Source organism: Rhinatrema bivittatum, chromosome 8 (assembly GCF_901001135.1).
Source record: "Rhinatrema bivittatum chromosome 8, aRhiBiv1.1, whole genome shotgun sequence".
NCBI lineage: Eukaryota > Metazoa > Chordata > Amphibia > Gymnophiona > Rhinatrematidae > Rhinatrema > Rhinatrema bivittatum.
In genome coordinates, this window is record NC_042622.1 from 162772092 (window position 1) to 162797060 (window position 24969).

General features: G+C 50.0%; 1 protein-coding gene across 3 annotated transcripts in view; it reads left to right on the top strand.

Moving 5' to 3' along the window:
• Positions 1 to 24969, top strand: part of DPH1 (diphthamide biosynthesis 1) — a 191269-nt gene that overhangs the window by 55694 nt on the left and 110606 nt on the right. For all 3 annotated transcript variants that reach the window (XR_003858153.1, XR_003858152.1, XM_029612021.1), the window contains exon 5: positions 8873 to 9027. Coding sequence is in view for 1 of the 3 variants with exons in the window: in XM_029612021.1 (XP_029467881.1) it covers positions 8873 to 9027 (155 nt within the window). In the remaining 2 variants the exon portion in view is untranslated. The remainder of the gene's footprint in view (positions 1 to 8872; positions 9028 to 24969) is intronic.

Here is a 24969-nt window from a genome sequence, read left to right on the forward strand (position 1 = left end):
TTCAGCAGGGATTTTGATACATAAGAACATAAGGAGTGTCCTGCTGGTTCAGACCAAAGGCCCATGGAGCACAGCATCTTGTCTCCGACAGTAGCCAGTCCAGGTCACAAGTACCAGGCAAGAGTCCAAAGAACAGATCCAATCCTTCTTGCTCATACCCAGGGATAAGCAGTGGCTTTCCCAAGTCCATCTGGCTAACAATGGTTTATGGATTTCTCTTCCAGGAACTTGTCTAAATAATATTTGAATCCAGCTCTCACCACATTCTTCTTCTACTACTAATACTACTACTACACAACATTTCTATAGCACTGCATGACATACACAGTATTGCACAAACATAGAAAAAGACAGCCCCTGCTCAATAGAGCTTACAATCTAATGAGACAAACATACAAGGCAAGAGACTTTGGGGTATTTCATAAAGCAAGACAATGGTTAAAAAAAAACAAGAAAGTCAGTTAACAAGATGAAAACCAGACAATCAGGCATAAGAATCTCCAGCAATAAATTTCATACTTTCTCCGATTTGTTTTAATTGTGCTATTAGTTTCATGGAATGTCCTCTAGTCCTAGTAATAGCCACTTCTATTAATTGCATCATTAGCATGGGATCTTCTTGGTGTTTGGGTACTTGCTAGGTTCTTGTGGCCTGGTTTGGCCTCTGTTGGAAACAGGATGCTGGGCTTGATGGACCCTTGGCCTGACCCAGGGTGGCAATTTCTTATGTTCTTATTTGAAAGGGAAAATAACCTTTCCCTGTTTACCCTTCCACCCCTCTCATGATTTTATAGTCATCTATCCTATCTCCCCTCAGCCGTCTCTTCTCCAGGCTGAATAGCCTTTCCTCATAGGTGAGCCATTCCATCCCTTTTATCATTTTGGTTGCCCTTTGCTATATCCTTTTGGACCTGGGGCAACCAGAATTGCACTCAGTACTCAAGCTGTGATTGCACCATGGAGCAGTACAGAGGCATTATGATATACTCTTGTTTTATTTTCAAATCCTTATCTAATAATACCTATTAATAATTCTATTTGGGCTTTTTTTGTTTACTGCTGCTGCACACTGGGCTGAGGATTTCAAAGTATTTTTCACAATGATTCCAAGATCCTTTTCCTGGGTGGTGATGCCTAATTTGGAGCCCAGCAATCATGTACCTGTAATTTGGATTGTTCTTCCCTCTAAGGGGCCGATGTAATACAGTGCGCTCAGCTGAGCGCACTGTATAACCAGCAGTCTGACGCAGGCTGAATAGGCGCTAATGAATCCCCTAATGCAATAAGGGGATTAGCGCCAATTCAACTTGTGTCCAACTCGGAGTGAGTCTAATAGCGATAATCACATGCAAATTCATGTGACTGAAGCTATTAGCATTCACTCCAGATGCAAAAAAAAAAAAAATATGCGTCCAGGATGCACATCTAGCGCTCAGAAACTAACGCCTGCCTGGAGCAGGCGTTAATTGCTGAGCGCTCCTTAAACCAGTACAGAAAAGCAGAAAAAAACTGCTTTTCTGTACTGCCTCCTACTTAATATCGTTGCAATATTAAGTAGGAGGAAAAACAAACAAATAAAGTTAAAGAACAGAAAAAAACCCCAAAACACTGGCAGTCGGGTGCAGGAAACAGACGCTCGAATGACAAGCGTCTGTTTCCTGAACCCCCTGGCTGTGCGGCGTTTAGGAAAAACGACGCCGATAAACTCTGTGTCGGTTTTCCTAACCGGCGGAGCGCCAATGCCGATCGGGTTCCCGTTAGCAAGGAGGCGCAAGGGGCGCACAAGCAAACCTAGCGCCTCCTTACTAACGCGACCCCCTTAATTTAAATATTGCATGGCGCCCCCCCTTCGGGGCGCCTGGGGAGCATTAAGAAAGCGGGCGCTGACTGTTCAGCGCCCGCTTTCTATGCAGATTTATTGCATCAGCCCCTAAGCATTGCTTTGCACTTGTCCATGTTACGTTTCATCTGCCATTTAGTCTCCAATCCCCCAGTCTTGCAAGGGCTCGTGATCTGACAACTGGGAACAATTTTGTGCCATCTGCAGATCTGATCACTTCATTCATCACTCCCTTTCCAGATCATTTCCAAATATATTGAAAAGCACCGGTCCAGGATAGATCCCCGGGCACTTCACTGTTTACCTTTCTTCAGCGAGAGAAGTGACCATTTAGTCTTCTCTGTTCCCTTACCCTTAGGGACCTTCATTTTTGGTTTTTATTATTTATTTTTTTCCAGGAAGTTATCAGGGTTTATTATAACAAAAACAAAAAGAGGAGAAAATCAGTTGCAAGATTGAGTCATTTTTCTGGGTAAATATCAGAATTTATTTTGGTGGACAAAAGCCAGGACAATAAAACAATATTAAGCAGATTTTCCCATTCACCCACTCAGCCTAACCCTCTCTTCCCCCATCCTCTGCCTAGTATGTCCTTACTGCTCCCCATCCCTCCCACAACCGAGAATCTCCCCACCCCAGCGGCTCTGGGTCTCTCCTCTTTTCTTTGACAGCAGCTTATTGAGGCTCCCGTGCTCTGTAGCAGTGCACTTTTGCTTTTGTTCAGGGACATGGAGCTGCCTGAAAGTGCTTCTAGTGGACAGGGCCTGCTTCAAATGCATTTGTGGCACTGGACAGCAGGCACTTTGGCTGCTTTGGGGGGTGAGGAGGCGGGACTTTAAATACAGCATGGGATGAAGGCCCACACTGTCTTCCAGCAGTGGCTGGAGGCCTTGAAACACTGCATTTGCAGCTCTGCAACAGCTTTTTAATTAGGGTGAATATCATTTTAAACCAATTGTCACTTTTGGGAAAAATCTGGGAATTTATGGGTGAAAATACACGATAAGACATCTCCTCCTATCCCATGACTCTTTAATTTCCTGAGGAGCCTCTCATGAGGGACTTTGTCAGACACCTTCTGAAAATCCAAATCTACCTTATAAATGGCCTGTGACCGACGGCCCGCAAATGCGCAGTAGAGCGCAGCTCTACTGCGCATGTGCGGGCAAGGACGTCGATCAGGAAAAAAAAAATGGCGGTGGGGCCGCAGGAGCGGGAGGAGAAGCAGCGGCACCGCGCGCGCGCGGTGCCGCTGCTTCTCCTCCCCAGATCTGCCGGCAGATCTCGGGGGGGGGGGGGAGGGTGTCACTCCCGCGCCCCCCGAGATCTGCCGGCAGGAGCGGGAGGAGAAGCAGCGGCGCCGCGCGCGCGCGGTGCCGCTACTTCTCCTCCCCAGATCTGCCGGCAGATCTCGGGGGGGGGGTGTCACTCCCGCGCCCCCCCCCCCCCCCCCCGAGATCTGCCGGCAGGAGCGGGAGGAGAAGTAGCGGCACCGCGCGCGCGCGGTGCCGCTACTTCTCCTCCCCAGATCTGCCGGCAGATCTCGCGGGGGTCACTGCCGCGCGGCGGGAGTGACACCCCCCCCGAGATCTGCCGGCAGGAGCGGGAGGAGTCAATGGAGCCGGGTGAGGGTTGCGGGAAGTCGCGCTTACGGCGCCGGGAGGAAATGGAGGTGGGTGAAGGGAGGGACTGAGTGGGAGGGAGGGAGAGGGGGGACTGAGTGAGTGGGAGGGAGGGGGGGGACTGAGTGGGAGGGAGTGAGGGAGAGGAGGGAGTGAGGGAGAGGGGGGACTGAGTGAGGAGAGGGAGGGTGGAGAGGAGTGGGTGGGGGAGGGGGGTGGTGAAGAGTGAGGGGAGAGAGAATGAGGGGGAGGTGAGAGACAGAGGGATGTAGCCCGTTTTAACGGGCTTTACGGCTTGTATACTATAATCAACCAACTTACCTTTGTCCACATGTTTGTTAACCCCTTCAAAATAATCTAACAGATTTGTAAGACAAGGCTTCCTTTTTGCTAAATCCATGTTGGCTCTGCCTCATTTGTCTGCCAATCTAGATGGTTCAGTAATTTTGATTTCCAGAATAGCTTGTATAATTTTGCTTGATACCAGTGTCGGGCTCACCTGTCTGTAGTTTCCTGGATCAACTTTGTCTGGAGCTCTTTTTAAAAATGGTCATTATGTTGGCCACCCTTCCAGATCCTCAGCCATTGCACACATTTTGATTGAGAAGTTAGAGGTTATTAGCAGTAAGCCTGCATTTTCATTTTTTAGAACTCTGGAGTGTAAACTCTCTGGGTCCTGGTGATTTGTTTCTCCTTAGTTTGTCGGTTTGCTGTACTACATCTTCCCGGTTCACTGTGATTTGATTCAGTTCCTCTGAATCATCACCCTTAAAGAATGTTATCAATATAGGTATCTCCCTGACATCCTGAATAAAGATCAAAGCAGAGAAATAGTTGAGTTTTTCTACTATGATCTTGTCTTCTCTGTTTACCCCTTTAACCCCTCGGGTGGTTAGTGGTCCAATCTGAAGAAGTTTTTATTCTAAGCTTTTGCCTCTCTAGCAAAAAACTGAGCAGCCTGGAGGTGAGTCCTAATGTAGTAGGCTTAGTTGGAGACTGAGAGATAGACAGAGGGCAATGGTAAATGGCACGCTCTCCGAAGAAAGTACCTCGGGGATCAGTCGCGCAGCTTGTTCCCTTCAATACTTTCATAAGTAATACTGCAGAGGTGTAGGACAATTCTTTTTACAGATGATACTAAGAACTGCAACAGGGTTAGTATTGCAGGCTGAGTGGAAAATATGAGGAATAACCCAGGTAAGTTTGAAGAGTAGACAAAAATTCGACAACTAATATTTAATGCATAAAAGTGCAGTCATGCATTTAGTGCAGAAATCCAGTGGCGCAATACATGATGGTGGGGGCTGGGAATATATTAATGGGCATCCACTGGAGCAGTACAATGAAGATGGGGGGCTGGGGAGATACTAATTGGCATCTGGTGGAGCATGAGATGATGGGCATTTAGTGGAGCAGTACGTGATGGTGGGAGTCTGGGGAGATGCAAATGAGCATTCGGTAGATCAGTACGTGATGGTGGGAGTCTGGGGAGATGCTAATGGGCATTTGGCGGTGCATTAGGTTATGGTTGGGGTCTGGGGATATGATGGGCATTAGGTGGAGCAGTACGTGATGGTAGCAGGCTGGGGAGATGCTGATGGGGATTTGATGAAGCAGTACATCATGTTGGAGGGCTGGGGAGATAGTGATGGGCATTCGGTAGAGCAATACATATGCCCCTGTATAGGTCCCTGGTGAGACCTCATTGGGAATACTGTATACAATTCTGGAGACCGCACCTTCAAAAGGAGATAAACAGGATGGAGTCGGTCCAGAGGGTGGCAACTAAAATGATCAGTGGTCTTTGTTCTAAAGCATATGGGGATAGATTTAAAGATCTAAACATGATTACCGTAGAGGAAAGGCGAGATAGGACAGAGATATTCAAATATCTCAAAGTATTCCATGCACAGGAAGTGAGCCTCTTTCAATGGAAAGGAGACTGTAGAAGGGGGGGAGGGGTCATGAGATGAGGTTGAAAGGGGGTAGACTCAGGAGTCAACTTAGGAAATATTTCTTTACAGAGAGGATGGTGGATGTGTGTAACAGCCTTCCAGTGGAAATGGTGGAGACAAAATCAGTATCTGAATTCAAGAAAGCATGGGATAAATACGGGGGATCTCTAAGGGAGTGATGAGAATTATAATGCTAAATTAATTGGATGGATGGGCAGAGTGGATGGACCATGCAGTCTTTTTATGCTATCATGTTTCAGTGTTTCTACATGATGGTGAAGGCTGGAGAGATGCTGATGGGCATTTGGTGGAGCAGTTCATGATGGTGGGGGGGGGGGGGGCTCTGGGATGTTAGTGATGGACATTAGGTGGAGCAGTACTTGATGGCGGGGGCTGGGGAGGGTACGAATGGGCATTAGGTAGAGCATTACTTGATGGTGGGGGCTGGGGAGATACGGTTGGGCATGAAACAGGAAAGAAGCCTTAAGGTCATGATGTCTGACGACTCATGGTGATGGCCAGATCCCAGGGAATGCTGGCAAGCAAAAGGGATGGTCAGTAAGAAAATGGTTGTGATGTCTCTGCACAAAGCATTGGTGACATATATACAGTAAGATAGTAGGGACGGCAGAAAAGGACCAAATGGTCCAACCAGTCTGCCCAGCAAGCTTCTTAAGGTAGTAACTATCACTCTGTGCAGTGGTCCCCAAACCTTATGATACCCATGAACATTTCAGCTAGTAACATTTTTACTGGGTGATGAGCTTTCTTGAAAATTCAGGCAGTGCTGCTTGACGTGCCTTTTGCTTATGGACTTGGCCGAGGAAGCAGTCCTGTGCTTTTTCCCTTATGTCCATGTATCAGTACCCCAGACCGTAAACGTCGGGGCCCTCTTGGTTGTCTGAATCCAATTCCCCTTTTCCTCCTGCTGTTGACGTGCTGAGCAGTGTTTCAGTTGCAATCCCTATGCCTTCTGCTAAGGGTGGTAACTGCTGCACCAGCAAGTTGCCCCCTTGCAGGCTTTCTTCATTTCCTTTAGTGCTTGGCCGTAGAAGCAGTCCCGTGCTTTTTCCCTTATGTCTGTGTGTCTGCATCCCAGGCCACAGAAGTCCGGGCCCTTGGTTGTTGACTGAATCCAGTTCCTCTTCCCCCACCCCTGTGGTCTGAGCAGGGAGCATCTGTTAAAGGATGGTGACTGCTGCACCACCAAGTTACCCCCCTGCACGCTTATCTCATTTCTGTGCTCCAGCCTTTAGAGATCCACAGTGTTTATCCCATGCCCCTTCCATTTCTTTGTTTTCGTCTTCCCCACCACCTCCTCCGGAAGGACATTTGCAGGCATTCACCACCCTCTCCGTGAAGAAATATTTCCTGACCTTGGCTCTGAGTCGTCCCCGCTGGAGTTTCATTTTGTGACCCCCTAGTGTTCAGGTTTCTCCCCAGAAGATCGTCTGCAGTGCTTTCCTATGAACTGGAAGTGAAAAGGATGTTTGCTGTCCATTTTTATTTCCTCTGTAATGCTGCTCGGGGAATCAATAAACAGAAATCTAATTCCCCTTAATGCTAAGGAACACTTTGTCACAGCAATTAAGTGAATAATTAAAGAACGAGAGCTGCCTAACGAATCACGGCTGTTCATTAATATTTAATTATATTTGCTATTGACCCCATCACATTTAACTGCGGAATCCCCCCTCCCTTCAGAAGAGGAGTGGCCCAGGCAGGCTTGGAAAGGAGCAGCTGTGGCACTACCAACGCCAACCGTAGAAAGTCCATATTCCTACCCCTTCTAGACAGAGGGACCCCCTTGTGTCTCTGGAGCTCAGACTTCCAGTCTCGCCCCCTTCTCTGACACTAACAATATCCAGACTCTTCCCTAGCATTAGTCTGCATTACCCAGGGATCACAGTGGGGCAATCACTCTCTTCCTGTGACTGGTCAGAATTGGGAGGGGGTCACTGTAACAATAGCTTGATTGCAGTGGTGGAGGAGGGGTGTTGGTGTATGACTGGCTTGCTTGGGGGGGGGCACGGTACCTATGACTGGGTCTCAGTGGTGGGGGGAGGGGTGTTGGTGTATGACTGGCTTGCTTGGGGGGGGGCACGGTACCTATGACTGGGTCTCAGTGGTGGGGGAGGGGTGTTGGTGTATGACTGGCTTGCTTGGGGGGGGGGCACTGTACCTATGACTGGGTCTCAGTGGTGGGGGGAGGGGTGTTGGTGTATGACTGGCTTGCTTGGGGGGGGGGCACGGCACCTATGACTGGGTCTCAGTGGTGGGGGAGGGGTGTTGGTGTATGACTGACTTGCTTGGGGGGGGGGCACGGTACCTTTGACTGGGTCTCAGTGGTGGGGGAGGGGTGTTGGTGTATGATTGGCTTGCTTGGGGGGGCACTGTACCTATGACTGGGTCTCAGTGGTGGGGGAGGGGTGTTGGTGTGTGACTGGCTTGTTTGGGGGGGGGGGCACGGTACCTATGACTGGGTCTCAGTGGTGGGGGGAGGGGTGTTGGTGTATGACTGGCTTGCTTGGGGGGGGGGCGCACTGTACCTATGACTGGGTCTCAGTGGTGGGGGGGGGGGTGTTGGTGTATGACTGGCTTGCTTGGGGGGGGCACTGTACCTATGACTGGGTCTCAGTGGTGGGGGAGGGGTGTTGGTGTATGACTGGCTTGCTTGGGGGGGGCACGGTACCTATGACTGGGTCTCAGTGGTGGGGGGGGGGTGTTGGTGTATGACTGGCTTGCTTGGGGGGGGCACAGTACCTATGACTGGGTCTCAGTGGTGGGGGAGGGGTGTTGGTGTTTGACTGGCTTGCTTGGGGGGGGGCACGGTACCTATGACTGGGTCTCAGTGGTGGGGGAGGGGTGTTGGTGTATGACTGGCTTGCTTGGGGGGGGCACGGTACCCATGACTGGGTCTCAGTGGTGGGGGAGGGGTGTTGGTGTATGACTGGCTTGCTTGGGGGGGGCACGGTACCTATGACTGGGTCTCAGTGGTGGGGGAGGGGTGTTGGTGTATGACTGGCTTGCTTGGGGGGGGGCACGGTACCTATGACTGGGTCTCAGTGGTGGGGGAGGGGTGTTGGTGTATGACTGGCTTGCTTGGGGGGGGGGGCACGGTACCTATGACTGGGTCTCAGTGGTGGGGGAGGGGTGTTGGTGTATGACTGGCTTGCTTGGGGGGGGCACGGTACCTATGACTGGGTCTCAGTGGTGGGGGGGGGGTGTTGGTGTATGACTGGCTTGCTTGGGGGGGGCACGGTACCTATGACTGGGTCTCAGTGGTGGGGGAGGGGTGTTGGTGTATGACTGGCTTGCTTGGGGGGGGCACTGTACCTATGACTGGGTCTCAGTGGTGGGGGAGGGGTGTTTCTCTGTACCTGTGACTGCTTTGATTTAGTCGTTGCTCCTGGTGCCTGCAGTGATTTCTCTCTTGTGTTTCCCTGCACTTGAAGTTCCCATTGATGCCACAGAAGGAATTCAGATGCTGTATGTGTTTGTGGATATCAGGATTGACACATCCCATTTCTTGGAGACCCTGCGCTATAACTTCTCACCTGGCTGCAGTCTGGCACTCGTCAGCACCATCCAGTTTGTGTCGGCCGTACAGGTGAGACCCTGCAATTCCAGGGAGAAAAAGGGCATTATGCTGAAAAACCAGGCAGGGCCGAATCATATTTGTAGCAGGAGCCACAGCAGGATTTCAGAGGTTTTGTCAAATATAATAAAAACTCATGAAAATGGAAGAGAAATATTGCATGTTTAATTGTTTAGCTAATGTATATACAGAGAAAAAATAGCTGTGTTTTGGTGTGGGGGTGGCGAGGATTTTTTTTTACTGATAGGGAGTGGGCTGCTCTCACCAAGGGATGAGCTGTGTATAGAAATGAAGGAAGCCAAGCAAAGGACAGCCCTCAGAGGTGGGGCGCGCATGCCAGCTGCGGATGATCCTGCAGTACTTGTGGCAAGGCAGCCCTGGACCTGGTAGCGACAGATTCAGTGTCCGTGAGCTCCTTACAGGAGGCAACTTGGGGCCAGTGATCATCACACCGTGTGCTCACATGTCCGTACTGGATGAGAAGCAAACAATGGGAAAACCATGTTCCCTGTACGTGCCCGGATCAGTCCAGACTCCTGGGTTTGGCCCCACCTCTAGCAGATGGAGACAAAAGTTTACAAATAAAAACTTTGCCTATATCTAGGCTGGTGCCACCTACAGTCTGGCAGTATTCTTCTGACTCCTAGCAGGTGGAGAGGGTGCAGAACCTACAGTCTGTGCTGAGGCCTAGTAGTTTAAAAAAAAAAAAAAAGAAAGAATAATAATAAATATTAGAAGGAAGTCTAGTTAGGGTACTGAGACCGCAGTGGATTGCCTGCAGGTCCAGTCACCTGCCTCCTAGGCGGTTGTGAGGTCCTGAAGGGACCATCCCCCCTGGTTTCAGAGGCCGCTAAAGGGTTATCTCCCTTGCCAGCGTCTATTTTCCTCACTGGAGGTGACATCGGGGAGCCCGGCTCACTCCCCCCAGGTGGTCCCAGAGCCAGTGGCGAACGGTAATGGTATTTTGGAAAAAAAAAAAAAGTTTGGCCTTTCTTTTGTGTTCCTTGCTTGCAAAGTTCTCTCTCGTTGCGTCCTGGCCGTATTCAGGGGCAGTGCGCCGGGGATTGGCGCATTTTCGCCGCTTGAATTTTTCTCTTTTTTTTCCTTCGCTTGCAGTTTGAGGGAGGGCATGCCGCGACTGACTGTATGCCGCGCTTGCGGTGCTGCGCAGCGCCTCTCCCGAGACAGTCTATGCTCCAGCTGTGTCTCGGGGGGCGAAGGGGCGTCTTCGCTCCTGGATGGAGCACGGGGTAGAGCGCCATTACGAGCCGCAGCGGGGAGCAAGCCTGGGTCCGGATCAGGCCTGTTGCTGCGGAGCGCGGGAACGGGCCCCCTTTTGGGCTCTAGAGACTCGGCAGCGGCGGGCCTGTCCGCCATTTTGATTTCTTCGGGTCCCGCGGTTCCCACATCCCCGTCGGATCGGGGGGAGGAGGACTCGCCGCCACGTTTATCCCCACAACGCAGGGTCCCTGAGGGGGACAAACATGCGAGGCCACGCTGTAACAGTGATTCGGAGGTCCCTGAAGGGGATCCTGGGGATTGGTCATCTGATTCTTCTTTTTCATCGGAGTTTGTTTTATTAATGCACAAGGCTTTTAAGGCGCGTCGATTAGCAAGAAAGAGGTCACAGGGGTCTCATGAACTAGACCCTTCCACTGAGTCGGGGAAGCGGGCTAGGCCCATCCAGGCATCGGACCCCACTGAGGGGCCCCGGCCCTTCAGACTGAGGGCCCCGCAGGGGGATCCTGATTCCACTACGGACACCAATGACCCAGATGAGCAATAGGGGGACCAGGACCCATCGGCCCACCTCCCGAGGGGGATTGAGGGGGACGATGAGTGGTTAAAAGGTGGCCTGAGCGGTACCCATGGGGCAGACAGAGATGACCCCATAGTAGTATGTCTTTTTCGCCGAGATGAGTTGGGACCCCTTATCCCGGCCATTCTTGGTGAGTTAGGCATACAGTTACCGCAGGCAGAGTCCAGACTAGGGGCGACAGACCCGGTGGTCTTGGGTCTGAGAGGTCCTCCATCCGCCTTTCTGTTGCATTTTTCAGCATCGGATTTACTCTTCAAGGAATGGGATACCCCAGATTTGGGACTTAAAGTGGCTAAAGCGATGGATAAGCTCTACCCTCTGCCTGAGGACGCATTGGAGCTGCTGAAGGTCCCTAAGATAGATTCGGCGGTGGTGGCGGTCACAAAGCAGACCACCATCCAGGTTACTGGGGGAACAGCTCTTAAGGATTTGCAAGATTGAAAGCTGGAGATACAGCATAAAAAGATATTCGAAGTCTCCGCACTAGGAATTCGTGCGGCCATCTACAGTAATTTTTCTTTGCGAGCGGGACTTTGGTGAGTTCAACAATTGTTGGCCAATGAATCTCTTTCGCAGGAGGGGGCGCTTCAGGTGGGGCGTTTAGAAGCGGTGATTGCCTATAGTGCGGATGCTTTTTATGATTTATTTCACACATCGGCGTGATCCATGGTTTCGGCAGTATCGGTGCGACGTTTGTTGTGGCTACGCCATTGGGCGGCGGATGTGTCGTCTAAAGCCCGGTTAGGTTCGCTGCCATTTAAGGGCAAGTTGTTGTTTGGAAAAGAACTGGAGGATTTGATAGAGCCTCTAGGCGAGAACAAGGTACATTGCTTGCCAGAGGACAGACCTAGGTCTAGAGGGGTTCCGCCGTCACGGGCCCGTTTTCAGGGAGGACAGAGACCTCGCAACTCGCAAGGGGCAGTCTCCTCTTTTCGTCACAGTGCCAACCAGCAACAGACGTACTCGCAGTCCTTTCGCGGGCGCCGTTTTGGACATCCAGGGGCCGGTACGAATACACAGAGTGGTAAGCCTTCGCAATGATGTACAGCCGGTCCACTCCTCGGTACCAGTGGTCGGAGGCAGATTAACTCAGTTTTATGAGGAGTGGACAGGATCACCTCGGATCAGTGGGTCCTAGAGGTGATAAGTCAAGGTATACGTTAGATTTTGCACGGCAGCCCCGCCAGTGTTTCCTGGTATCGCCTTGCGGGTTTTCAGAAAAGCGCCGGGCGGTACAGGAGATGGTCAGACGCCTTTGGGACCTTGGCGCGATAGTGCCAGTTCCGCCGCACGATCTTCGCAAAGGCCGGTATTCCATCTATTTCGTGGTCCCAAAGAAGGAAGGAACCTTTCAACCGATTCTCGACCTAAAGAGCGTCAACAAGTGTCTGCGAATACCTCGTTTTTGTATGGAGACCCTAAGGTCCGTGATCGCTTCGGTGAGACAGGGAGAGTTTCTAGCATCTCTGGATCTCACTGAAGCGTATCTTCATATCGGAATCCGTGCAGAGCACCAACGATACCTCAGGTTCGCCGTGTTGGGACAACATTACCAGTTTCAGGTGTTGCCGTTCGGCTTGCCACCGCACCTCGCACGTTCACCAAGATTATGGTGGTGGTAGCAGCACACCTTCACAGGGAAGGTTTCCTGGTACACCCGTATCTGGACGATTGGCTGATTCGTGCAAAGTTGGAGCGACTATGTCAGGAAGCAGTTCAATGGGTGATTCACTTGTAACAAAAGCACTGCTGGGTAATCGATATGGCCAAAAGTCATCTGGTTCCTTCTCAGTCTCTGGAGTTTTTGGGAACTCTGTTCGACACTTGTCGGGAAATGGTGTCTCTCACGCGGGAACGTATGATCAAATTACAGGGTCAAGCTCGGCACTTGTTAGCCAAGCCCATGCCAATAGTCTGGAATTACCTTCAGATGGTGGGGTCAATGACTTCGATGTTGGAATTGGTTCCTTGGGCTTTCGCTCATATGCGACCCTTACAGTCAGCGTTGCTTTCCCAGTGGAATCCGGTGTCTGAACAATTTCATCTACCTTTACCGCTAATGCAGTCGGCTCGGTCCAGCGTGGATTGGTGGCTATGCCCAGACAACTTGAGCCGCAGAGTGCCGTTGGTGGTTCCCTCATGGACAGTGGTCACCACGGATGCCAGCTTGTCTGGTTGGGGGGCAGTTTGTCTCCGAAAGTCGGTACAGGGGATATGGTCCCCACAGGAAGCTGGTTGGTCCATCAGTCGTTTAGAGACCAGGGCAGTCCACCTGGCTCTCCAGGCCTTTCTTCCACTGGTTCGGGGTAAGTCGGTCCAAATTCTGTCAGACAATGCGACCTCGGTAGCCTACATCAACCGTCAGGGGGGAACCAAGAGTCATCCAGTAGCGTGCGAAGCCCGACAGCTGATGGCATGGGCGGAACGACATCTGGCCAGTCTTGCAGCCTCGCATATTGTGGGAGTAGAGAACGTTCAGGTAGACTTTCTCAGTCGCAATCGCCTAGACCCCGGAGAGTGGGAACTCGCGGACGGCGGGTTTCGACTTATCTGCGCACGGTGAGGGACACCCGCTCTGGACATCATGGCGACATTCAAGAATTCCAAAGCTGTGCGCTTCTTCGCTCGTCACAGGGAAACGGGAGCGGAGGGAGTGGATGCACTGGAGTTGCCCTGGCCGACTGATGTTCTACTTTATGTCTTCCCTCCGTGGCCCCTCAACGGCAGGACTCTACGGTGCATAGAGTTGCACCCGACAGCTGTGGTACTCGTAGCTCCCGAGTGGCCGCGTCGCCCTTGGTTTGCGGATCTCTGAAACCTGGCCTTAGAGGAACCCATTCGATTTCCGTACGTACCGGATCTTCTCCATCAAGGACCTGTTTGTTTCGACCAGGTAGAACGCTTCTGTCTAGCGGCATGGCTTTTGAGAGGCAAAGGCTGAAGTCCAGAGGGTATTCGGATGCGGTAGTAACAACCCTTTTAAGGTCCCGCAAAGTTTCTACGTCCTTATCTTACGTATGGATCTGGAAGGTATTTGAGACGTGATGTCTTGCTCGAGACGTACCTACTCATGCATCCGTACCCGAGGTCTTACGTTTTCTCCAGGATGGTTTGGCAAAGGGGCTTTCGTGTAGTTCCTTGCATGTTCAGGTGGCGGCCCTGGTGTCTTTGCGCGGTCAGATCCAAGGTGTGTCTTTGGCGTCGCACCCAGATGTGGTTCGATTTCTTAGGGGTGCTACACATTTACGTCCACCGTTGCAAAGGTCTTGTCCTTCCTGGAATCTGAATTTGGTATTGAAGACTTTGTGCGGCACTCCCTTTGAACCTCTTCGCAAGTCTACCTTAAAAGATTTGACACTAAAAGTGGTGTTCTTGGTGGCTATTGTCTCGGCAAGGCGGGTTTCCGAGCTACAAGCTCTGTCTTGTCGGGAGCCTTTCTTACGAATATCGGAGATGGGGGTGTCGCTTCGTACAGTTCCTTCCTTTCTTCCTAAGGTTGTATCTGCTTTTCATCTAAATCAGACTGTTGAACTACCTTCGTTTTCAGATTTGGACAGAGCAGATCCTTTGTCCAAGGATTTGCGCCGTTTGGATGTCCGGACGTCTGGACGTCACTAACGCCTTCTGGGTATCAGACCATCTTTTCGTGCTTTGGAGTGGACCTCGTCGTGGTAATGCTGCTTCCACGACTACCATTGCTCGCTGGTTGAAAGAGGCCATCAGTTCTGCGTATTTGTTGCAGGGTAGGTCTCCATCAGTGGGTCTAAGGGCACGTTCTATGCGTTCCCAGGCTGCGCCCTGGGCGGAGTGCCACCATATATCCCCAGAGGAGATTTGTAGGGCAGCAACGTGGAAGTCCTTCAATACATTCACCCAACATTATCGCCTGGATGTTAAGGCTCCAGGCAGCGGGGATTTTGGTGCAGGGGTGCTTAGAGCAGGACTCTCCGGATCCCATCCCATTTAAGGACAGCTCTGGTACATCCCAGGAGTCTGGACTGATCCGGGTACATACAGGGAAAAGAAAATTAGGTCTTACCTTTTGATAATTTTCGTTCCTGTAGTACCACGGATCAGTCCAGAGTCCCGCCCATCTGTTTATGACAAGGGAGAGTCCGTGCTGATTGTCTTTTTCTCTTATTCACAGCTTAATCCTGTATGTCCTGTTATCGGTGGCTCGGGTTCTGTTCCCATTTGGTGGTTGTTGAGCCGGTTGCTGTTGTTAGGTTACTGTATATAGTTAATTTGGTGTTTTCTTTGAGATCCATTCTGCTTGACATTAAGTAATACTGCCAGACTGTAGGTGGCACCAGCCTAGATAAGGCAGAGTTTTGTTTGTAAACTTCTGTCTCCATCTGCTAGAGGGGGGGCAAAACCCAGGAGTCTGGCCTGATCCGTGGTACTACAGGAACGAAAATTATCAAAGGTAAGACCTAATTTTCTTGTCCTGGGCTTCAAAAGGACCGATCTGAAAACTGACTAATTCTGGTAAGAAAGCCTTGTCAGGAGTGGAGGATTTAGGAGGTAGAGATTTGCTATGCAGGAGTATTGAAATGGCAGTAAACTTGTGCCAGTCATATTAAAAAGGGGAAAAAGAAATAAGAACAGAAAAGCAACATTCAAGAACTAGAGAGACAGGAAATTACCAGGAGGAACTCCCTGACAGTTCTATCCAGTGTAGCACTGGACGAGAGATTAGAATTCATTTCACTCGTCCAGTCTACCACTCCAGCATTAATCAAACTTCCTTGCCCTCCTCACTGTCCTCTCCCACCTTTTAACCATGCAAGCTCGAGCCCCTGCAGGAGATCACTCATTAGCTGGGGAGTATAATCCATGCTGTATCATCTGCTGTCTTCCCTCACTTATACACACAGCCCATCGTTTTCCTGCGGCAGCAAGTTTACATATATATTCAATAATGTAACTTTCGACAGAGCTCTCCACCCTTATAACGGCCGGAGCAGTCGAGCCTGTTCCTCTGCACCAGCGGGGACAAGGGTTCTACTCTCGGTATTTCCTGATACCAAAGAGAACAGGGGGCCTCCACCCTATTCTCGACTTAAGAGTCTTGAGCAAGTTTCTTCAAAGAGAAAAGTTCAAGATGGTCGCTTTGGGCACCCTGAGCCCACTCTTGTAAAGAGGAGACTGGCTTTGCTCCCTCAACTTAAAAGATGCCTATGCCCACATCGAGATTTTCCCTGGCCGTCACAGGAAATAGCTCTGGTTTGTTATGGGCAGGGAACACTTCAAGTACAGAGTGTTGCCTTTCGGCCTTGCGTCAGCCCCTCTGGTTTTCACCAAGTGCCTGGCAGTTGTGGGATGCACCTCCACCGTCAGGGGGTGCAGGTGTTCCCCTACCTCGACGACTGGCTGGTCAAGAGCACCACTCAGTAGGTTGTGCTATGCAACCTCAATCTTACCATTGGGGTGTTACAGTCTCTGGGGTTTGTCATCATTTATCCTAAATCCCATCCCCACACCTGGAATTCATCGGGGCCAGACTGGACACAGTTCAAGCCAGGGCGTTTCTGCCTCACGGTGTGCACTTGCTCTCTCCATTGCGAAGTTGGTCCGGGTTTCAGCTCGCCTCCAGCTTCATCTTCTAGGTAATATGGTGGCGTCTGTCCACGTTATCCCTTTAGCCCATCTGTGCAGTGGATGCTGCGGTCTCAGTGATGCAGGCAACCCAGGACCTCAGTGCATGTGTCCGCATTAGGCAGCCTCTCCAGGTCTCCCAGTCCTGGTGGGAGACCTTTCCAATCTAGAGTAGGGGGACCCGATTCAAGCTCCCCAGCCCCAGTCGTACTAACCACAGACATGTCCCCCCCTGGGTTGGGGGGAGCATGTGGACAACCTCCGTACGCAAGGTCGTTGGTTGGCTCCAGAATCTCAGGCCAGATCAACTTCCTGGAGCTTCATGTGATCTGCTATGCTCTTAGGGCATTTCGGGATCACTTGTCCCACAAAGTGGTCCTGATCCAGACAGACAATCAGGTGGTGATGAGGTACATAATCAAACAAGGGGGGTACTGGCTTGCTCCTCCTCTGTCAAGAGGCGATGTAGATATGGGCCTGAGCTATCAGAAGGCATGCTCTTACGAGCAGTATACCTAGCAGGGACAGAGAATGTGGTTGCAGACCGCCTGAGCCGAGAGTTCCAATCACACAAGTGGGTGCTGTACCCAACAGTAGCGGACCAGATCTTCCGCCTATAGGGAACTCCAGATGTGGACCTCTTTGCTTCCCCTTGCAACAGCAAACTGAGCCACTTCTGTTCAGGGCAGGCAGACTATCAGCCTCGGACGCCTTTGCCTGCCATTGGGGCAAGATCTACTGTATGCATATCCTCCGCTTCCACTGGTCATGAAGACTCTCTTGAAGCTTCAGCAAGACAAGGGGACCATGATCCTGGTAACTCCTTATTAGCCAAGGCAGGTCTGGTTCCCATTCCTGCGGGACCTATCGATCAGAGATCCGATCAGTCTGGGGAGCTCCCCCGATCTGATCACACAGGATCAGGGCAGGCTGTGCCATCTGAACCTCAGGTCATTAGCTTTGATGGCCTGGATGTTGAGAGGCTAGTCCTGAAGTCCCTTTGACCACTCTGATGACATGTCTCAGGTGCTGGTTGCTTCTAGGAAGCCTTCCACCAGGAAGTCTTACAGACTGAAGTGGAAGAGGTTCTCCATCTGGTGCGAGGGTCATGGCTTGGATCCATTCCGAAACTGCTGGACTATTTGTGGCACCTCTCGAAGGCTGGGTTGAAAACCAATTTGGTCAAGGTACATATGAGTGCCATCAGTGCTTACCATCAGGGTGCTGCTGGCGCATCCATCTCTATGTAGTCCTTAGTAGGGCGATTTATGCAGGGTCTGCTTCAGTTGAAGCCTCCCCTCTGGCCCTCCGTTGTGCCCTGGGACCTCAACATGGTATTAGCGCAGCTCATGCGAGATCCTTTCAAGCCTCTGCACTCCTGTGATCTGAAGTTCCTCACTTGAAAGGTTCTCTTCCTGGTGGCGGAACCGTACCTTTGGCCAGTCTGTCCTTTGCAATCTCTTCCAACCTTAAAAACAAAACTCTCCCTGCCTAGTGCCCATTGTTAGGGTTCAGGATGCCTCCCTCTGTTACCAACAACACTGTAGTTTATTGTGCCCGTTGACACCCAGTCAGGTGCTGTTGGTCATTGTTGTGTCTGGGAGCAGCCTGTAGCTTGGTATTCACCCACATGGGAGGACTTCTATCCTGCTTGTCGTAGGAGAAAGCAGAGGTGCTTACCTTTAACAGGTGTTCTCCTAGGACAGCAGGATGTTAGTCCTCAAGAAACCCTCCTGCTACCCCGCGGAGTTTGGGATCTCCTGCATTTTGTTTTATTTTTCACTCGTGAATTCTTTGTTATGAGACTGAAGAGAAACCCCACGTGGCCATGTTGTAAGTGGCATACTGGATATACTCAGTGTGCCAGTCAAAGCTTCTAGAAACTTTGACAAAAGTTTTCCGTGCCAAGCTCCATCTGATGATATCACCCACATTTATTTATTTATTTAACATTTTTTATATACCGAAGTTCTAGCAACAATGTTGCTAATCATTTCGGTTTACATATAACATTGGGGTGACTTAACATGTGTGTCTTACATGGAACAGGAACATGAACTTGGAGAAAATTGAATAAATACTAATAACAAATAACATTAAAAACAACAGTAGTAATAGAAATGTTATATACAGGTGATTAAAATCAATTATGAATAAGGTATCTGCAAAATAGATAGGATGGATTGGAAAATTAATTGTTTAGATGTCGAGCAAGAGGTATTATATGGCATAGACCTGGAGGAGCGATTTGAGAATAGTGCTCAATCGTAGGCTTGAGAGAACAGCCAAGTTTTAAGTCTTTTTTTAAAAGTGAGGGGGCATTGTTCAAGCCTGAGATCCGATGGTAGAGAGTTCCAGTGGATCGGACCTGCAGTGGAGAAGGCTCTTTTGTTTGACGAAATTTTGAGTGGAGGGGTTTTCAGAGAACCTTTTTGCGCAGTTCTCAGTGGACGGGAGGAAGTATGTAACTGGAATGGGATCCTGAGGTCTAGGTATGAGGCTTTGTAAATGGATTTATGGATGGATGAAAGGGTTTTGTAGGTGATTCTGTATTTTATAGGGAGCCAATGTAGATTTTTTAATATTGGTGTTATGTGGTCCCTTTTTTTTGCTTTAGTTAGAATCCTGGCAGTGGCATTTTGGAGCATTTGTAGCGGTTTTAGAGAGATATCTGGGAGCCCAAGTAAAAGGGAGTTGCAGTAATCAATTTTAGAAAATATGATTGCTTGCAGAACTGATCTGAAATCCTGGGGGTACAATAAAGGTCTGAGTCTTTTTAGAACCTGGAGTTTGAAGAAGCATTCTTTCACTGTGTTACTGATAAAACTTTTGTAATTCAGTAGGTTATCCATAGTGACTCCTAGGTTTCTGACCTGGGTAGATAGAGGAGGTGGTGCCGAAGGATAAGTGTTGGAGAGTTGATAGTTGCCTTCATGGGTGATTAGGAGGTATTCTGTTTTGTTGGTATTCAGAACTAGACAGAGATCAGCAAGGAGATTGGATATGGAGAGGAAGCATGAATTCCAAAAGTGAAGAGTTTCTTGCAAGGATTTGGTGATAGGAATAAGTATTTGGACATCGTCCGCATAAAGGTAGTGGGTTAGATTTAGCTTAGAAAGTAGGTTACAGAGTGGGAGCAGGTAAATGTTGAATAAGGTCGGGGATAAAGAGGATCCTTGAGGGACGCCAAGGTTAGAACTGATCGGTTGAGATACATAGTTGTTTATCTTAACTTTATAGAACCTGTCTTGTAGGAAGGATTTAAACCAGTTGAGTGCTGTGTTTTTGATACCTATCTCTGTTAGTCTGTCTAAGAGGATCTTGTGGTTTACAGTATCAAAAGCCGCTGAGAGATCAAGGAGGATCAATAAGCAAGGGTGTTTTTTCTCTAGGTTTAATAGAATATTGTCGGTTAGAGAAATGAGAAGGGATTCAGTGCTTCGGGATTTGCGGAATCCAAATTGAGTTGTGGCGAGAATGTTGTTATCGTCCAGGAATTCGCAGAGTTGATGGTTGACTAATCTTCTAGGATTTTAGCTATAAATGGGAGATTGGCTATTGGTCGAAAGTTGGCTGGAATTTCCGGAGAGAGGTTAGGCTTTTTTAGAAGGGGTTTTAGTATAGCGAGTTTGAGTGGGGTTGGCACTAAGCCCTGCGTAAGGGAGGCATTGATGATTTGAGCAATGGGCTTCGCAATAGCTTTGGCACCAGCAATGAGCATATTAGCAGGAATCGAATCAAGCGGGTGGGATGCAGGTTTAATTTTTTTTAGAATGTTTTCAATCTCTATAGTGGATGCTGGCTCGAAGGCTTCGAGGCTTGAAGTCTGAAGAGGATTGGAAGTTGAGAGAGGAGGTTGGGGGGAAGTTTTTTTCAGATCCAGGAGAGGTTTAAGTAGGTTGGATATTTTCTCCTTGAAGAAGATAGCAAGTTCTTCGGCTTTGCTTGCAGATTTTTCATCTGGGATGATGAATGTGGGTGGTTTAATGAGGGATGAGACCAGGGAGAAAGAGCTTTGGATCATAGATGAAGTGGTGGATTTTTCTAGAGTGGAAATCTTTTTTTTTCTGTAGGATGGAGATCCTGTATTGGTGCATGATGGTTTTGAAGGCTGAGTTGTTTTCTAAAGTCGGGTTTTTTCTCCAGATGAGTTCTTTGTTTCTAAGTTCCCGCTTTAAATGTCTAAGTTCAGGGGTATACCATGGCTTTTTCTTTTCTTTGTTAGAGTTGATGGTTTTGGAGATAAGAGGGCATGTCTGATAAGCAACTTTTTTGGTTATAGAGGACCAGGATGAAAGGGCTGAATCAGCGTCCGAAATGTTTGTGTTTTAGTTCTTCCAATAGATGTGTGATAAGGGTTTCCTGATTGCATAGTTTTCTGAATTGAATCGAGGTTTTTAATGAGGTAGTAGTGCTTGGGAGGTGGGTTGCTAAGGATGAGCGGATTAGCTTGTGATCAGACCATGGGATTGGCAAGCAAACTACTGGAGCCGATAGGGAGAGACCTTTATTTATAAAGATAAGGTCAAGGGTATGGCCAGCTTTATGAGTTGATTCGTTTATTAGTTGATGAAATCCCATGGAGTTGAGAGTATTGATGAAAGTTTCACAATTGGAGGAACGAGAGTTAGCATCTACGTGAAGGTTGAAATCTCCAAGCAGTATGGCTGGAGAGTCAGTGTTGATGTGACGAGCTATAAATTCTATTAAAGGGGAAGGGTCAGAGTCAAGACGGCCTGGAGGAGAGTAGATGAGGCCTAGTTGTAAGTGAGGTGATTTGAAGACGGCGAATTCAAGATTAGAAGTGGCAATAGACGTGAGAAGAGATAATCCTATAAATTTTTTAGATGCTAACAACAAACCACCTCCTCTTTTCTTAGGTCTAGGGATGGAAAAGATGTCGTATGTTTGGAGAGGAAGTTGATTGATCAGGGCTGCATCCTCTAGTTTTAGCCATGATTCAGTGATGGCACATAGATCTGGTTTTTCCTCCTCCAGATAGTCACTTAGTAGATGAGTTTTTTTTGAGAGAGATTGAGCATTCAAAAGGGTGACAGAGAAAAGCGTGAGGCCTAGGAGTTGGTTTAGCGGGGAAATCATGATTGGTAAGAGCCTTTTTTGTCGAGTTTGTGGCTCATAAGGGATGGCTTGTATATTTGGTGAGAATCTCCTGCTTTTATATATAATTGGGATTGTGTTGAGTCTCATTTTTGATTAAAGCTGAAAAGAGGGTAAGGACTGGAGGTTGAAGGGCTCTGTTCTGGGGGCTTCCTTCGGGGATGCACGAAGCAGTCGGACGAATGCTGCACGAAGCAGTCGGACGAATGCTGGGCGAATGCAGTCAGACGGATGCTGGGCGAATGCAGTCGGACGAATGCTGGGCGAATGCAGTCGGACGGATGCTGGGCGAATGCAGTCGGACGAATGCTGGGCGAATGCAGTCGGACGAATGCTGGGCGAATGCAGTCGGGCGGATGCTGGGCGAATGCAGTCGGACGGATGCTGGGCGAATGCAGTCGGACGGATGCTGGGCGAATGCAGTCGGACGGATGCTGGGCGAATGCAGTCGGGCGGATGCTGGGCGAATGCAGTCGGGCGGATGCTGGGCGAATGCAGTCGGGCGGATGCTGGGCGAATGCAGTCGGGCGGATGCTGGGCGAATGCAGTCGGACGGATGCTGGGCGAATGCAGTCGGGCGGATGCTGGGCGAATGCAGTCGGACGGATGCTGGGCGAATGCAGTCGGACGAATGCTGGGCGAATGCAGTCGGACGAATGCTGGGCGAATGCAGTCGGACGAATGCTGGGCGAATGCAGTCGGACGAATGCTGGGCGAATGCAGTCGGACGAATGCTGGGCGAATGCAGTCGGACGAATGCTGGGCGAATGCAGTCGGACCGAATGCTGGGCGAATGCAGTCGACGAATGCTGGGCGAATGCAGTCGGACGAATGCTGGGCGAATGCAGTCGGACGAATGCTGGGCGAATGCAGTCGGACGAATGCTGGGCGAATGCAGTCGGACGAATGCTGGGCGAATGCAGTCGGACGAATGCTGGGCGAATGCAGTCAGGCGAAAGCTAGGTGAATGCTGGGCAGTTGTATTCCGAAGAGTGTCCCCTTTTATAAGATATAGGAGTTCATCTGTAGCATCTGCTGGCAACTCTGGCTCTCAGTGTGAATCTGGAGTGATTTTGTGCTGGAGGTCTGGAGTTGGAATCTTGGGCGCAGCTGTCTGGGGGATGGCTAGGTGAGTTCTTTGCGGGTAGGTAGGTTAATGCCGCTGACTTGAGAAGTTTGTGCTCAAGCAATAGTTGGTGAGGCTGTTATGAAGAAGGAGCTGACCAGGAAGGCTGTTGAAGAGGCATAGCGTTGTAGGAACCGGAACTGAAGATCGAGGGGATTAACTAAACGCTCTCTCGGGGCTGAGACATGTGAGCACTAACATCCTGCTGTCCTAGGAGAACACTTGTTACATACAGGTAAGCAGCTCTGCTATCTCAGAAGGTGGTAGAGGGGAGGGCAGTGATGATGCAAAGTGATCATAGACCTTAGACTGGTGAGGATGTACTGACAGTGTGATGGGAGATCTCAGGGGGAGATGGAGGGGAGGGCAGTGATGGTTCAATGTGATGATAGACCTTAGACTGGTCAGGACGTACTGACAGTGTGATCTCAGGGGGTGATGGAGGGGAGGGGCAGTGCTGGTTCAATGTGATGATAGACCTTAGAGACTGGTCAGGACATACTGACAGTGTGATGGGAGATCTCAGGGGGAGATGGAGGGGAGGGGCAGTGATGGTTCAATGTGATGATAGACCTTAGACTGGTCAGGACGTACTGACAGTGTGATCTCAGGGGGTGATGGAGGGGAGGGCAGTGCTGGTTCAATGTGATGATAGACCTTAGACTGGTCAGGACATACTGACAGAGTGATGGGAGATCTAGCAGGGGGTGATGGAGGGAGGGTAGTGATGGTGCAATGTGATCATAGACTGTTGGTGAGGCACTGACAGTGTGATGGGAGATCTCAGGGGGTGATGGAGGGGAGGGCAGTGCTGGTTCAATGTGATGATAGACCTTAGACTGGTCAGGACATACTGACAGAGTGATGGGAGATCTCAGGGGGTGATGGAGGGGAGGGCAGTGCTGGTTCAATGTGATGATAGACCTTAGACTGGTCAGGACGTACTGACAGTGTGATCTCAGGGGGTGATGGAGGGGAGGGCAGTGCTGGTTCAATGTGATGATAGACCTTAGACTGGTCAGGACATACTGACAGAGTGATGGGAGATCTCAGGGGGTGATGGAGGGGAGGGTAGTGATGGTGCAATGTGATCATAGACTGTTGGTGAGGCACTGACAGTGTGATGGGAGATCTCAGGGGGTGATGGAGGGGGAGGGGGCAGTGCTGGTTCAATGTGATGATAGACCTTAGACTGGTCAGGACATACTGACAGAGTGATGGGAGATCTCAGGGGGTGATGGAGGGGAGGGTAGTGATGGTGCAATGTGATCATAGACTGTTGGGGAGGCACTGACAGTGTGATGGGAGATCTCAGGGGGTGATGGAGGGGAGGGCAGTGCTGGTTCAATGTGATGATAGACCTTAGACTGGTCAGGACATACTGACAGAGTGATGGGAGAATCTCAGGGGGTGATGGAGGGGAGGGCAGTGCTGGTTCAAATGTGATGATAGACCTTAGACTGGTCAGGACATACTGACAGAGTGATGGGAGATCTCAGGGGGTGATGGAGGGGAGGGCAGTGCTGGTGCAATGAGATGATAGATCTTAGGCTGGTGGGGAGGCACTGATGAGAGATCTCAGGAGGTGATGCAGAGGGGCATTGAGAGTGCAGTGTGAGTGGTGGGAGGCACTGACAGCACAGGGTGAGTGGTGCAGAGAGATTAAAAGCTGCTGAGCAGGAAATGTCATGTTAATAGGGAGAGAGGCCCAGACTGGCCACGGTCAGAGATAGGAGGCTGCACTCAGTGGTGTGGCAGTTCTCTCTGCTCAGCTTTCCTCTTATCTTTGGCCATGTTTCTAGATTTTGATGTCGTCCGGCCAGGTGCTCTCTGTTTTGCCTTACCATTTAAAATCAGCAGCAGATTCAGAGGGGTTCTTTTGCTCTCTGTGACTGTGTGTGGGATGGGGCTGAGCATTGACCTTAACTCTGTGCAGCTGATCACTTTTTCCTGGCAATGCACTGCTGGAAATGTCAGGGTGTGCAGAGCTGAATGCCTGGCATTTTCCTGTGGGGGAGGAGGGAGACTGCCCCTCCTTCAGGGCCCAGGAACTGAATGGCAATGACAGGCTCAGGAGCTCACTCAGGCCTTCAGGAGTCTCTCTTCATTTTGCTGATCTTTATTTCCAGACTCTCTCGCTTGTTTCTGTTACGAGGGTCACAGGCAGACCAAGAAAAGCTTTCTCTATTAAGACAAAATCCCCTCTTCAGCAACTTTTAATATCTCTGCTCATCCTGGGCTGTCAGTGCCTCCCCACCACTCACATTGCACGGTCTATGCCCTCTCCCCACCC